Source organism: Haliotis asinina, chromosome 7, assembly GCF_037392515.1.
Source record: "Haliotis asinina isolate JCU_RB_2024 chromosome 7, JCU_Hal_asi_v2, whole genome shotgun sequence".
NCBI classification, from domain to species: domain Eukaryota; kingdom Metazoa; phylum Mollusca; class Gastropoda; order Lepetellida; family Haliotidae; genus Haliotis; species Haliotis asinina.
In genome coordinates, this window is record NC_090286.1 from 13,829,921 (window position 1) to 13,844,936 (window position 15,016).

A 15,016-nucleotide genomic window follows, 5' to 3' on the forward strand; every position below is an offset into this window, starting at 1 on the left:
CATAGCGGGTGGATGTGCACTCAAGTGTAACGACGGTTTCCGATTGTCTGGTTCATTTGCTGATACGCTGAGGGCTCATTTTGTGTACAGAAAGATGAACTGTCTGATGGGCATTTTAGAACTAAGGTGAGTCACAAGAAAGTAAGATTCTTTATGGATAACAACTTCTTTTATTGTACATGATGCATCGCTTCAGTATGGATTCATATATCGCTGTCAAACAAAATCATTTACACTAGAAGAAGTTGTTATCCATAAATAATGTATATAGAGATGTTGGGTTTTATATATACATGTTTTCTGAATTTGCGTTCGATCCAATCAAAAATCATCTCAGTAGAGATTATGAACTACTGCATGGCTGGAAACAGTCATTCGTCCAAGTACAAAGCAGGACTTGAAACTGACAAGAGTTTGCACCAGTTTCCGTCAGATCCAGTCATCCAAGAAAAATGGATGTAGCTTGTCTGCAACTCACAGACATAAAAACATGTCATGTGTTCAAGTATCACACCTGTCTAATTACAAAATGTCGCAGAGAGAGGACTCGGATGCACGAGTCATAAATCAATTTATTTTGTTTACGGCGTGTAGCCTGATATGTGGTCAATGATTGAAGCTGTGTATTGCATATTGTCTTTTGCAGACAGGCAGACAGGCATATAGGTGTCAAGAAACCAGACATTGAGCTATCTCTGTGACAGAGACTGCTTACCACAATCAACAAGTTTTTGTATGTAACAATTAGATTATTTACTTGTTTGTGTACACAACCAAGATTAGACTACTGCTCACGATTTCATGCTCCGGGCATGCATACTGTTTTAGACTCTGCGAACCTATTCACTGCGCATGCGTTATGGGCACAGCGCAGCACAGCTGTTGAAACCACTTTTTCCCCCAGCGCTGGGGGAAACTTCGTGAATCGTTTGAACTCCGATTTCGCCGGCTTTTTTTTCATTGTGTTTTTTTTTTTCAACTTTATAGGCTGAATTGACATTTTTGATGATTTGTTTCGGTAAGTGCACACCAAAAGGTATCAGATTCTGCAAAGTTGTGTTTGACGTTGCATGTGACCTTTAAATAGCATTTTACAGGTTGATTCAGTGTAAAATATGTGATATTCTTATACCAAATGAAAACTACTTTCAAGGTGTTATAAAGCAGATGTATCTGTGTTTCCTGTATTGATAAAGTATCAGGACACACACTGTACTGATAAAGTATCAGGACACACACTGTATTGATAAAGTATCAGGACACACACTGTATTGATATATATGTTCAATGATAGCACTGACGGCCTACTGTACAGAACAATGACTCCCATGTTTACTGATTTTGGCTCAATATTGGCTTTCTGTCATTCAGAGGTTTTTCTGCTTGTAATGTCAGAATTCCCTTTTCAGTTACACTGGCACACACAACATATAAAATGCATATTCATACTTTATGTTCAACTTCTTACCAGAATGTCTAACCCAAACATGCTCACAGTCCTAAAGGAAGGTAAAAGTTTAAATTGTAGATTGTGAATTAAATTGTAAATTCAATTTGTCTGGGTGTATGTGCTGAACATATTGAGCAAGAAGAGTAAAAGAGAATTATTCTTTGACCATCTGAAGAGAATTTCAGAAATAAAATTACTGAAAGTAACATTCATACAAATTTAACAAAATGACAATCAAAACAGTGCTAAAACACTGGAACTTGACAAAATAAGTAACTAGTACTTCACACTAAAACTTCACACATTGCATCAGTTGACTTAGAATTGCCATGGGTTATTGTTGTAGTGGTATAATCGTCTCGACACAATAATATCACACACAGATTGATTGTGATAAAATATTACTGTAGTGGCCTGTCAACAATTCAATCTGCTGGCTCATGGGTAATGCATGCCCTCTGACATTGCGATAAGGACATTATACCTCGCCAGGCCTATTGTCCCCTGAGTCCGTGTCAATTGTCATTGTAATCTGCCATAACTGTTATGATATATTTTCGGTATAATACATTATAAGCTACATTCCTGCAGCTATTGTCACTTTCAACAGTCCTGTTTCAGATATTTAGCTAATCTCTTCTTTTATAATGTTAAGTGCTGGCTTACTTTGGCATACAGTTCAATAAAGTCAATACTGTCCTAAAGGAAGATTTGTCTTGGCTTAAAAATTTGTTACTGGAAACAATACCACGTAATCAAACAACCTCAAGTAACCCCCATCCAAGGTAGTACCTGAACATAAACAGCCTCTAGTCACCCCTACCCAGGGTGGTACCTGTACATAAACACAGCCTCTAGTCACCCCTACCCAGGGTAGTACCTGTACATAAACACAGCCTCAAGTCACCCCCATCCAGGGTAGTACTTGTACATATACACAGCCTCAAGTCACCCCTACCCAGGGTAGTACCTGTACATAAACACAGCCTCTAGTCACCCCTACCCAGGGTAGTACCTGTACATAAACACAGCCTCAAGTCACCCCCATCCAGGGTAGTACTTGTACATATACACAGCCTCAAGTCACCACTACCCAGGGTAGTACCTGTACATAAACACAGCCTCTAGTCACCCCTACCCAGGGTAGTACCTGTACATAAACACAGCCTCAAGTCACCCCCATCCAGGGTAGTACTTGTACATATACACAGCCTCAAGTCACCCCTACCCAGGGTAGTACCTGTACATAAACACAGCCTCAAGTCACCCCCATCCAGGGTAGTACCTGTACATAAACACAGCCTCAAGTCACCCCCATCCAGGGTAGTACCTGTACATAAACACAGCCTCAAGTCACCCCCATCCAGGGTAGTACCTGTACATAAACACAGCCTCAAGTCACCCCCATCCAGGGTAGTACCTGTACATAAACACAGCCTCAAGTCACCCCCATCCAGGGTAGTACCTGTACATAAACACAGCCTCAAGTCACCCCCATCCAGGGTAGTACTTGTACATATACACAGCCTCAAGTCACCCCTACCCAGGGTAGTACCTGTACATAAACACAGCCTCAAGTCACCCACATCCAGGGTAGTACCTGTGTAGTATTCCCAGAAATTATTGAGAATCATGTTGCGTCATGTAACTCATTACGTTTGTTAACTTCTGGCGTTTTACTTACATAAACATGTTAAAACATCATCCTTTTACAGTCTCAGTCTTGTTTTAGTACTTTGTTAGACCTCCTCGCTCAGCAATGCATGCCTGAATACGCCTAGGCACACTACCCATCAAAGTTTGTAGGTAATCGTGTGACAGGGTATCCCAATATTGGACCACCTCGGCCTTCATATCTTCAATGTTTCTCAGTCCCTTTTGGTTTATTCTGTCGTTCATGACTCCCCACACATTCTCAATTGGGTTTAGGTCTGGGCTGTAACTGGGCCAGTCTAAAACTTGAACATTTTCGCCCGACAACCACTGTTTTGTGTAGCGCGCAGTGTGTTTTGGGTCATTATCATGCTGGAAAATCCAATCATCTTCATACAATGTTTGTGCTGTCGGAAGAATGTCAACGTATCTTTCTTTTGTCAAGTTTCCCGTGAAAACACACAATGGCGTCACTCCGTGAGCCGATATGCCACCCCACATGTGAAACTTCGGGCTATGTTTTGGTCGCTGGTAGATAGGTTTGACAGTATCTTTGGTCCAAATTTTTACACAATTAGGGAAAAGCCAAACAGAACTTTCATCCGAAAAGAAAACATTATCCCAATCTTGATTTTCATGAGCCCGACACCAGTTTAAACGTTTTTCCTTTGGTGCATCTTTCATCAACGGCGAGGGAATTCCACGTTTTTTCACCCAATTAAGTCTCTGTAATTCCTGCCTAACTGTTTCATTGCATACCTGAGGACTTCCTCTGCTAATCATTTCATTTCTCATGTTCTCAACACTTTTCAATTTGCCCCTACTCACAATCTGCCCAAGTCTTCGGCGATCCACAACACTGAATTTCCTAGGCCGACCTGCCCCTGCTTTGTGCTCTATCCCGGTTCCTGTTTGAATATTCTTCAAAGTTCTGTATACTGTAGACAGAGGAATACCATGTCTACAAGTTAACACTTTAGCATCAGCCTCACCCCTTTCAAAATCATCTAGAATGAGCTTTCTTTTCTCTCTTGCTGTAAATTCTGCCATGTCAACACAGGAAGCCATCTGCTCAGACAAGGGAGATAACTCTTGACATAATGAGCTGCCTTCTAAGCCTTCAAGAGTTGTCTCCCTTATTTAGTAGGCTTAGTGCATAGTGAAAGCCCTTTTTCCAATCTTAGCATCATTAGAAAAAAAACAAAGATTTTCTCAATAATTTCTGAGAACACTGTAAATAAACACAGCCTCAAGTCACCCCTACCCAGGGTAGTACCTGTACATAAACACAGCCTCAAGTCACCCCCATCCAGGGTAGTACTTGTACATAAACGCAACCTCAAGTCACCCCACCCAGGGTAGTACTTAGGAGATAAACATCATGTGTTGGCCAATTTCCGGGTGTTATTGAGTTTTTGAAGCATGGGAATACATTTTGAACCGACGGCGTCAGCCAGAGGTTTCAAATGAAATATTCCCATGTTTCAAATACTCAGTAGCACCCGGAACTTGGCCCCAACATGATGTTGATAGACAGTGTAAACCAAAAAGTAAACCACAGGGTTTTACTGTCGGCGTTTGTTTACATCGAGTACGAGTACAGCAGTGAAGTGTCATGAGCTGAAACGGCTGGTTCCTATGGTAGCATCTGGAGTTGTTCATTTGTGACGTCATTCTAACTTTACGTCACCACTGTTGATGACACAACAAAACAATTGTTTGTGATGTTTCTACATGTCAATATGCAGTGAATAGTCTTGCAATTTCCAGGAATCTAATACCATTTGATAATGTTTTCAACCAATCAGATTACAGAACACAGTGACTTTTGGTTTACAATTGTACATAAACACAACCTCAAGTCACCCCAACCCAGGGCAGTACTTGTGCATGAATACAACCTGAAGTCACCCCCACCCATGGTAGTACTTGTACATAAACACTGCCTCAAGCCACTCTCATCCAGGGTAGTACTTGTACATAAACACACCGCAAGTCAACCCCACCCAGGGTAGTACTTGTACTTGACATCTCTAACTGTGTTGTGCTAATATTTGACATCTGTGACTGTGTAAGTAATATTTGACATCTGTGACTGTGCAAGTAATATTTGACATCTGTGACTGTGTAAGTAATATTTGACATCTGTGATGGTCTATACCATTTGACATCTGTGACTGTGCAAGTAATATTTGACATCTGTGACTGTGTAAGTAATATTTGACATCTGTGACTGTCTATACCATTTGACATCTGTGACTGTGTAAGTAATGTTTGACATCTGTGACTGTGCAAGTAATACTTGACATCTGTGACTGTGTAAGTAATATTTGACATCTGTGACAGTGTCAAGCCATATTTGGCATCTGTGACTGTGTCTGGTAATATTTGACATATCTTTGTCAGTAATATTGACAATATTCTGTGACACCTGTGACTGTGTCCATCATATTCAATGTATCTGACTGTGTTGAAAGTGTTTGACATGTGTGTTTGTGTCAGTAATATTTTACAACTGTGACTGTGTCAGGTAATATTTGACATCTCAGACTGTGTCTGTAATATTTGACATCTGTGACTGTGTCAGAAGAAAAAATGACTTCTGTGACTGTGTCAGTAATATCTGATATCTGTGACTGTGTCTGTAATATTTGACATATATTTCACACCTTTGACTGAATCCAAGTGAAAAAAGTATCCACTACATTGTTTTCCTTCCACACAAAGAAAATCACACTTCTTTGTTGTATTTCAAAGATGCAAACAACACTTGTTTGGTAGTCATTACAAGGGCTGTACACTGAGTCAAGGCATGAGCAAGTGAACTTTAATCAGAGAGGACTGAATGACTAAGTGTGAACACATACTTTTACTGTAGTGATGATATACACACATGCAAGTGAGGTGCACACACAAACACACAGTCATCACAATCATGACATACATAAAAAGTTTATTTGAATTCCATAAACTGGTTTAAGGATATAATGGATGGGATTATTTAAGCGAGTATAAACATGACAAGGCTGATTAGAGAAAATTTGAGACTGAATATCAAGACATTAAAAGCCTGGTTAGGGTCAGCTAAAAGAAATTAGAGGCAGATTGTTGCTAAACATACAGAGTTTCAAAATGAAATATTCTACTGAACGAAAGTCCTTAATCCATTATCAATTCTAACCTATGTTGCATAAAGTTGAACAATCCACAAGTTTCTGAAATCACATGTATCAACAGTGTGACATGTTGTTCAGTATGCATTCACTGAACATAGTTACAAATAAGATTACGCTCCCCTGCCACGATTATTTCATGGAAGCCACCTGATATCTTGTGTCAACCTATCCTAATCACAAGGAGAACTCCACGTGACAAGGAAATACTATAAATCTCCCAATTCCCTTTGGGAGGACACTCAAAGATAAAATGAAAGACCTCGGCTGATATGAAGTCGGAAACTGATTACCTTGTCCATGGAGGTCCTTCAAACCAAACCATGTGAAAAGTGTAAGATCATAATTCTGATTTTTTTTCTCATCTAATTACACAGAGCTAAACCAGACATTGACATGTGATCCAGAATATGAAATTTAGAACTTATTCCCCTGTCCTGTGTCCTGTGTGATCAATAATAGACAAATTGCCTCCCAACACAACTGTCCCTTGATCTCAATGGACCAAAACAATATGCCCCTGCATATCTATATGATACAACACATGTGAGTGAGTTTAGTTTTATGCCAAACTCAGCAATATTCCCGGTGTATGAGGGTATTCTGTAAACAATTGAGTCTGGATCAGACAATCCAGTGATGAACAATATGAGCACTGATCTATGACACAATTTGTGTACTATCAAGAACCAGGTCCCTGTTCCACAAAACTCTTGTAAGCCCAAGATCTCTCAACTTTCCTTGTAGCATTCCTACTTCCTATGTTACAGTATATAGGGGATACGATTGCTATGAGAATAGTTACGAGATCTTAGGTTTACGAGAGCTTTGTTAAACAGATACCTGTACATGACTGTTCCCAGAAACACCTGGTTTTCCTGAACAGAAACTTGGCACATATCTGCAGCAAATGCATTGTGACATCATGATTACTGGTGTTGCATGTAAATGAATGTGGGTTGCTTTTGCTTGCACAGACTTAATAAAATAAATCGAAACATGTGGTCATGTGTAGAAAAAAGGGAAATTTTATGAATATCAGGGTACCATAGACAATTTGAAGAATATGTTGACGGAGTGATCATGTGTCACAAGATCTACGAGCATTTTATTGAAAACTAGCTTACCATGATCTTTCTATCAAATTTCAAAAAACAAAGAGCAAAAAATGCTAAACAAGGGTTCAAATCAGGTACCTCTTTGTGAAACAACCCAGAGAACAGAAGAATATACATAGTAATGAGGTTTATTTTGAGGAAAATATCTTCATATTCTTATATTTCTGAAAGAAGTACATTTAAAGGAACAACGCCTTAATCATTCTAGTTAAGGAAATGAAAATATGTTTGACTGTTTTAACGTGTATATTTCATGCATTTGAATGTTCAAATTTTATGTAACAATTTGACATGACTTTTATATTTCAATTAACGATTAATTCTGTTGACAATTTATGTAAAATGTAGAGGGAAAGAATAAAATGTATGTCTTTTCTTGTAAAATGTCTTGTTGAAGGACATGAACAATTTTACATCTCAAAATACATCATGTTTTTAGGTCATGCAGCCATGAGTAAAGAAATATCTTCTCTTTTAAAGGGCGAGATGAATGAAATGTGTAATTCGACGAAATATGGTCTGTGTTAATTATGTAGAATCTTACCAAACTTTGTTGAGACAAAAAGAAAAACATTCTGGCACAAGCAAAAGAACATTACTTCACTTAAATAGATTAGTATTTTACACAGTATTTTATCACTAGATACATACCTTGTTATTACTGAAGTCCAAATGCCACAAATGAGTACAATATTCCAAGTTATAAACTTCACAAATATTATTTCCTCTTAGCTTCAGAGTCTGGAGTTTGGGGCAACTGCTTAGTTTCTCAATGGATGCTGTGAAAAGAAAAAATATGACGTTCAAAATCAGGAAATAAAAATAAAGTCTACATAGGGCAAAAATTCAAATGTTACAATTATCCGAAATAAAATATACTCAATGTCCAACATGAACCACAGCTCCTAAACTTATGCTATTTTTTCACTGAAGTCATCATTTTTTTTTATTGCAGGGGCGTTTCTAAATAAGGTCACATGATCATTTAATAGCCTTCATTCATTCAACTGTCCCAGCCCCTTCCCAAATTTCTTTTTTTTTTTTTGTGAGAGAAAGAGTAAAATATTACAGAACTACAAAATTATGCTGTAAGCATTGTTCCAGACGTATTAGAAAGACTTTTCATTTTCACAAACAAATAACTGTATTAATACCATAATTTCTATAAAATTTGAGACGTACTCTATAAATAGACTGCACACGCACTTCTCAAAAATATCAAAGTGTAATTAAATTAAAATGTAAACTTAATAAGCATTATCATTATGAACAAGCTCCAGAAAAATTAATTATGACCTACTTAAAATCGAATTAATTATTCACAAAACTCAAAGGTGAAACTTCAAAAAATAAATTGCATATTTTTTAATTATAATACACCAAGGTCGATATAATTTTAAAAGTTCTTTTGTTCTCAATAACTGTCTAAAAACCGCTGCCAACAGTCGCTACTTCAGTAACAATATAATTCGAGGTAGTTGGAGCAATGAAACACACGTGAAAAGTTTGTTTACATACCCAACCCGAGTTGTGACAAGTCCAAGTATTCCAGAGAAGGTAGCGGGCCCGTCGCTCTTGAGCGCAGCAACTACAATTAAAAACAGTTGATTAGCATCATAAGCAAGAACTTTCCGAGAGGAAATAGTTAGTTTTGCATGAAAATCATGAAAATCGCCCTTACTGCTGTTGTTATTTTCATAGTTACGCCATATCTTAAGAAACACTAAACCCGATTAACTGGAGTGACAGCGGCATACTGTCAGACTATTCACACCGTTGTCGGACTACGCCAAGAAAATATGTTCGCTTGACATGTATCGATATCTTTCAAACAAAATGTCAAATAGACATATAATGCAACGTAAGTGGAAATGTTTTACTAATTCTGTAACATAATATGACTTGCACCACCTGTATACCTGTCACATCACGAATTTGAATATTTCTTATTAATACGCGCGTGACCCGGGATTAGTGAGGTCATGTTTTGGATAGGGCAATCTCCACATGGTTGCAAAGTATTTCAAGAGTGCTTCAATAAGTACTGCGTGCCTTTGACACATATTGATTTCATATACATAACAACGTGATAGCTGGTCGTTGTTCGGTTAGTTTTTTGTTTTTGTAAGTAGAATCCCAAATGACTAAACCTCAATACACTTTCCTTTCTAATATCACATCCTCATAAAATGTCAATAAATTAACAAACATATGAACATAATCAAGCAAAACCCTGACCTAAATAACAATACACACACACACACAAAACACAAATGAAAACAAGGAAAGAAGCATGGAAGAAAAAATCGAACAAAACAACAACAAAAACAAAACAAATCACTCAAATATACCATCAAGCGTCATAGTTATGGTCGACGTTAATTCGTAAAGGCCGACTACCGTAAGTACATCGATGCCCATGCACGCATGCTTACCATAAAAGACGACTAAGCTTGTCATAAGAGGTCACTGACGGGATCAGGTGGTCAGGCTCACTGACTTGGTTGACATGCCATCGGTTCCCAGTTGTCCAGATTAATGCTCATGCTGTTGATCACTCGATTTTCTGGTCAAGACGCCATTATTCACAGACCGCCTCCATATACCTGAAATATTGCTGACTGTGGGGTAAAACTAAACTCACTACTGCATAATGCATTTATAATTTATCATATACATGCAACAAAAATTATTTGTCTTGTATTCGTCGATAGAAAAAAAATACAGTGACGATCATAAATAAGCAACCTAGCATTGTCAGCCATTGTATTTGTCATTACATACGTGTTCATATGTTCATAATGATTCTGATTATATTCAGCTAAATTCTGAATATTTAGTATGAGTATTTTCATTTTAGTTTCGTTATTGGTAGGAGGAATTCATTTGTTTTGTAATAGCGAAGATATGTTAGATAAATTGGTGGTGTCATTTGTCATGTGTGCACTTTTACTTAAACATATCCCGTCGGCATTGAATTGTAACCCAGTACTTGCACAGTATACAATCAACAGGTCTCTGAATAGATTTTTGTGATTTTAGGGTGGTTCTTTTCCATGTTTGACATCTGTTGCAGCATATCTAATTTGATTCACAGTCCAATTTGATCTACATGCAGGCAGATGGATCAGAATAAGAACTGAACTTCAGTAACCCGAGCTTGTCGTAAGAGGCGACTAACAGGAGCGGGTGGTCAGGCTCGGTGATTTGGTTGACACGTGTCATCGTATCCCAACTGCTTAAATCGACGCTCGATCGTGTTGTTGATAACTCGATTGTCTGGTCCAGATTCTATCATGTACAGACCGCTGCCACATAGATGGAATATTGCTGAGTGCGGCGTAAAAATAAACGCGTCCCTTTACTACAAGCGGGTGTTTTATGTGTCAACAGTTATCAAGTTCAGTATCGTCCCACTAATTATACTGTCTTACATCGCATACTGTGTCATACGCACGACACAGGAGACAAAGCATGGTGTAGGTTATGGTAAGTAGAACACTCTTGAAAATAAATAACGTCAAGGGTCGCGTTATGATTTGAAAATTAATTAGTTATCCTCAACAAAACATTTTTATCTAACGTCGTGACGAGACTGCTAACATTGGTCTACAGCAAGACTTATCCTAAGACATAAATAATAAATGATATTCAGTAACCCATGCTTGTCGTAAGAGGCGACTAACGGGATTGTATCCTAGTTGCGTAAAATGATGCTCATGTTGTTGATCACTGAATTGTCCGGTCCAGATTCAGTTATTTACAAACCGCCGTCATACAGCTGGAATACTACTACTACTACTACTACTACTACTACTACTACTACAACTAGTACTACTACTACTACTACTAGGGTGTAAAACTAAACTCACACACTGTTGGTCACTGTACAGTCATTTAGGGAACAGAGATCGTCTCAGTCAGTCACGAGAAGAGGCAGTAAAATACGTCAGTAAGCCCACTCTCCCCGCGTCTCTTGGCGGTCACTACAATAAGGTGGTGAAACGTGGACTGTGGAATGTGTAACACGTTTCTTTGTCAGTTGCAGATGGATTCCATGCTATCTCTATCTATCTCTTTCTGTGTGAGAGAGATCCACCAGTACGTCTCTCTCTCTCTCTCTCTCTCTCTCTCTCTCTCACACACACACACAGAGAACAGACACAGAGAGAGCGAGAGAGAGAGAGAGAGAGAGAGAGAGAGAGAGAGAGAGAGAGAGAGAGAGAAGAGTTCCTTCTGTTCAGAATCTACAGGAAATGATGCGGGCACCCAATAAGGAATGGCAGAGGGTTCCAATGCTGAGAATTCGATGCTTGATAGTCACTGAGTTGGACACTTGGAGACAGTATCACCCGAAGGTTGGCTGCACCAGGTATTGATGTGGTGGTCAGTGGTGTCCCATGTGTACTGCATACAGTCACAGCAATCGGCAGATGACACTCACAAAGTGTTACTCCAAATGTAATATAACACAGTACAAGTAAACAAAATCGGAAACCAGTCATGGGAATTCATTTTGTCGTGGATTTAAAACTGACTGGCGCGAACACATTCTTCCGCTTGGAAACAGAATAGTGAGAATACCGGATATAACATCTCTCAGTCTCACCGAGTGTGCATTTTGACTTTAAAATATTCCATCTGCTTCTTGAAGAGGAGTGCAAATCACCGGATTCTGGCAATCAAGGCCCAACGACGTATTTAAGTTTAGTTTTCTGTGAGGGAGATCATCCTTGAACCAGACGCACACTTAGGTTGGGAAAAAGAAGGTAAACTGACGCGATTGGGTGGTCCTTGGCATTCCTTATCCTATAGTGAGGCACCCGTGCTCGTCGTAGCATGTCGACTTGTAGCATCACTAGCATGGTGAACCTTGGTATAACTTGCTATGGTGTGTCACTCGTGTTGGCCGTAGCATGTCGACTTGTAGCATCACTAGCATGGTGAACCTTGGTATAACTTGCTATGGTGTGTCACTCGTGTTCGCCGTAGCATGTCGACTTGTGGCATCACTAGCATGGTGAACCTTGGTATAACTTGCTATGGTGTGTCACTCGTGTTGGCCGTAGCATGTCGACTTGTAGCATCACTAGCATGGTGAACCTTGGTATAACTTGCCATGGTGTGTCACTCGTGTTCGCCGTAGCATGTCGACTTGTAGCATCACTAGCATGGTGAACCTTGGTATAACTTGCTATGGTGTGTCACTCGTGTTGGAAGTAGCATGTCGACTTGTAGCATCACTAGCATGGTGGCCCTTGGTATAACTTGCTATGGTGTGTCACTCGTGTTGGAAGTAGCATGTCGACTTGTAGCATCACTAGCATGGTGAACCTTGGTATAACTTGCTATGGTGTGTCACTCGTGTTGGCCGTAGCATGTCGACTTGTAGCATCACTAGCATGGTGAACCTTGGTATAACTTGCTATGGTGTGTCACTCGTGTTCGCCGTAGCATGTCGACTTGTAGCATCACTAGCATGGTGGCCCTTGGTATAACTTGCTATGGTGTGTCACTCGTGTTGGCCGTAGCATGTCGACTTGTAGCATCACTAGCATGGTGAACCTTGGTATAACTTGCTATGGTGTGTCACTCGTGTTGGCCGTAGCATGTCGACTTGTAGCATCACTAGCATGGTGAACCTTGGTATAACTTGCTATGGTGTGTCACTCGTGTTGGCCGTAGCATGTCGACTTGTAGCATCACTAGCATGGTGGCCCTTGGTATAACTTGCTATGGTGTGTCACTCGTGTTCGCCGTAGCATGTCGACTTGTAGCATCACTAGCATGGTGAACCTTGGTATAACTTGCTATGGTGTGTCACTCGTGTTCGCCGTAGCATGTCGACTTGTAGCATCACTAGCATGGTGGCCCTTGGTATAACTTGCTATGGTGTGTCACTCGTGTTGGCCGTAGCATGTCGACTTGTAGCATCACTAGCATGGTGAACCTTGGTATAACTTGCTGTGGTGTGTCACTCGTGTTGGAAGTAGCATGTCGACTTGTAGCATCACTAGCATGGTGAACCTTGGTATAACTTGCTATGGTGTGTCACTCGTGTTGGAAGTAGCATGTCGACTTGTAGCATCACTAGCATGGTGGCCCTTGGTATAACTTGCTATGGTGTGTCACTCGTGTTGGAAGTAGCATGTCGACTTGTAGCATCACTAGCATGGTGGCCCTTGGTATAACTTGCTATGGTGTGTCACTCGTGTTGGCCGTAGCATGTCGACTTGTAGCATCACTAGCATGGTGAACCTTGGTATAACTTGCTATGGTGTGTCACTCGTGTTGGCCGTAGCATGTCGACTTGTAGCATCACTAGCATGGTGGCCCTTGGTATAACTTGCTATGGTGTGTCACTCGTGTTGGCCGTAGCATGTCGACTTGTAGCATCACTAGCATGGTGAACCTTGGTATAACTTGCTATGGTGTGTCACTCGTGTTGGCCGTAGCATGTCGACTTGTAGCATCACTAGCATGATGGCCCTTGGTATAACTTGCTATGGTGTGTCACTCGTGTTGGCCGTAGCATGTCGACTTGTAGCATCACTAGCATGGTGAACCTTGGTATAACTTGCCATGGTGTGTCACTCGTGTTGGAAGTAGCATGTCGACTTGTAGCATCACTAGCATGGTGAACCTTGGTATAACTTGCTATGGTGTGTCACTCGTGTTGGCCGTAGCATGTCGACTTGTAGCATCACTAGCATGATGGCCCTTGGTATAACTTGCTATGGTGTGTCACTCGTGTTGGCCGTAGCATGTCGACTTGTAGCATCACTAGCATGGTGAACCTTGGTATAACTTGCCATGGTGTGTCACTCGTGTTGGCCGTAGCATGTCGACTTGTAGCATCACTAGCATGGTGAACCTTGGTATAACTTGCTATGGTGTGTCACTCGTGTTGGCCGTAGCATGTCGACTTGTAGCATCACTAGCATGGTGAACCTTGGTATAACTTGCTATGGTGTGTCACTCGTGTTGGGCGTAGCATGTCGACTTGTAGCATCACTAGCATGGTGAACCTTGGTATAACTTGCTATGGTGTGTCACTCGTGTTGGCCGTAGCATGTCGACTTGTAGCATCACTAGCATGGTGGCCCTTGGTATAACTTGCTATGGTGTGTCACTCGTGTTGGCCGTAGCATGTCGACTTGTAGCATCACTAGCATGGTGAACCTTGGTATAACTTGCTATGGTGTGTCACTCGTGTTGGCCGTAGCATGTCGACTTGTAGCATCACTAGCATGGTGAACCTTGGTATAACTTGCTATGGTGTGTCACTCGTGTTGGCCGTAGCATGTCGACTTGTAGCATCACTAGCATGGTGGCCCTTGGTATAACTTGCTATGGTGTGTCACTCGTGTTGGCCGTAGCATGTCGACTTGTAGCATCACTAGCATGGTGAACCTTGGTATAACTTGCTGTGGTGTGTCACTCGTGTTGGAAGTAGCATGTCGACTTGTAGCATCACTAGCATGATGGCCCTTGGTATAACTTGCTATGGTGTGTCACTCGTGTTGGCCGTAGCATGTCGACTTGTAGCATCACTAGCATGGTGAACCTTGGTATAACTTGCCATGGTGTGTCACTCGTGTTGGAAGTAGCATGTCGACTTG

The 15,016-nt window shown here is 40.5% G+C and overlaps 2 protein-coding genes across 3 annotated transcripts in view; one reads left to right on the plus strand and one right to left on the minus strand.

The window, feature by feature from the left end:
* Positions 1 to 9,155, minus strand: part of LOC137290588 (uncharacterized) — a 67,359-nt gene extending 58,204 nt beyond the window's left edge. The window contains exons 1-3 of one of the 2 annotated variants that reach the window (XM_067821630.1): positions 9,076 to 9,137; positions 8,913 to 8,982; positions 8,046 to 8,173 (exon numbers count right to left, since the gene is read on the minus strand). In XM_067821630.1, the coding sequence (XP_067677731.1) occupies positions 8,046 to 8,173; positions 8,913 to 8,982; positions 9,076 to 9,093 (216 nt within the window). In that variant the 5' untranslated portion in view covers positions 9,094 to 9,137. Of the gene's footprint in view, positions 1 to 8,045; positions 8,174 to 8,912; positions 8,983 to 9,075 lie in introns of both variants that reach the window. The other variant, XM_067821631.1, reaches the window with a different exon arrangement.
* LOC137291081 (uncharacterized) lies at positions 1,473 to 5,488 on the plus strand. The gene is made up of 5 exons (XM_067822366.1): positions 1,473 to 1,509; positions 2,688 to 2,953; positions 4,331 to 4,417; positions 4,912 to 5,025; positions 5,450 to 5,488. Exons 1-5 carry the CDS (start codon positions 1,473 to 1,475, stop codon positions 5,486 to 5,488), a joined length of 543 nt encoding a protein of 180 aa, XP_067678467.1.
* Positions 9,156 to 15,016: the final 5,861 nt, after the last annotated feature.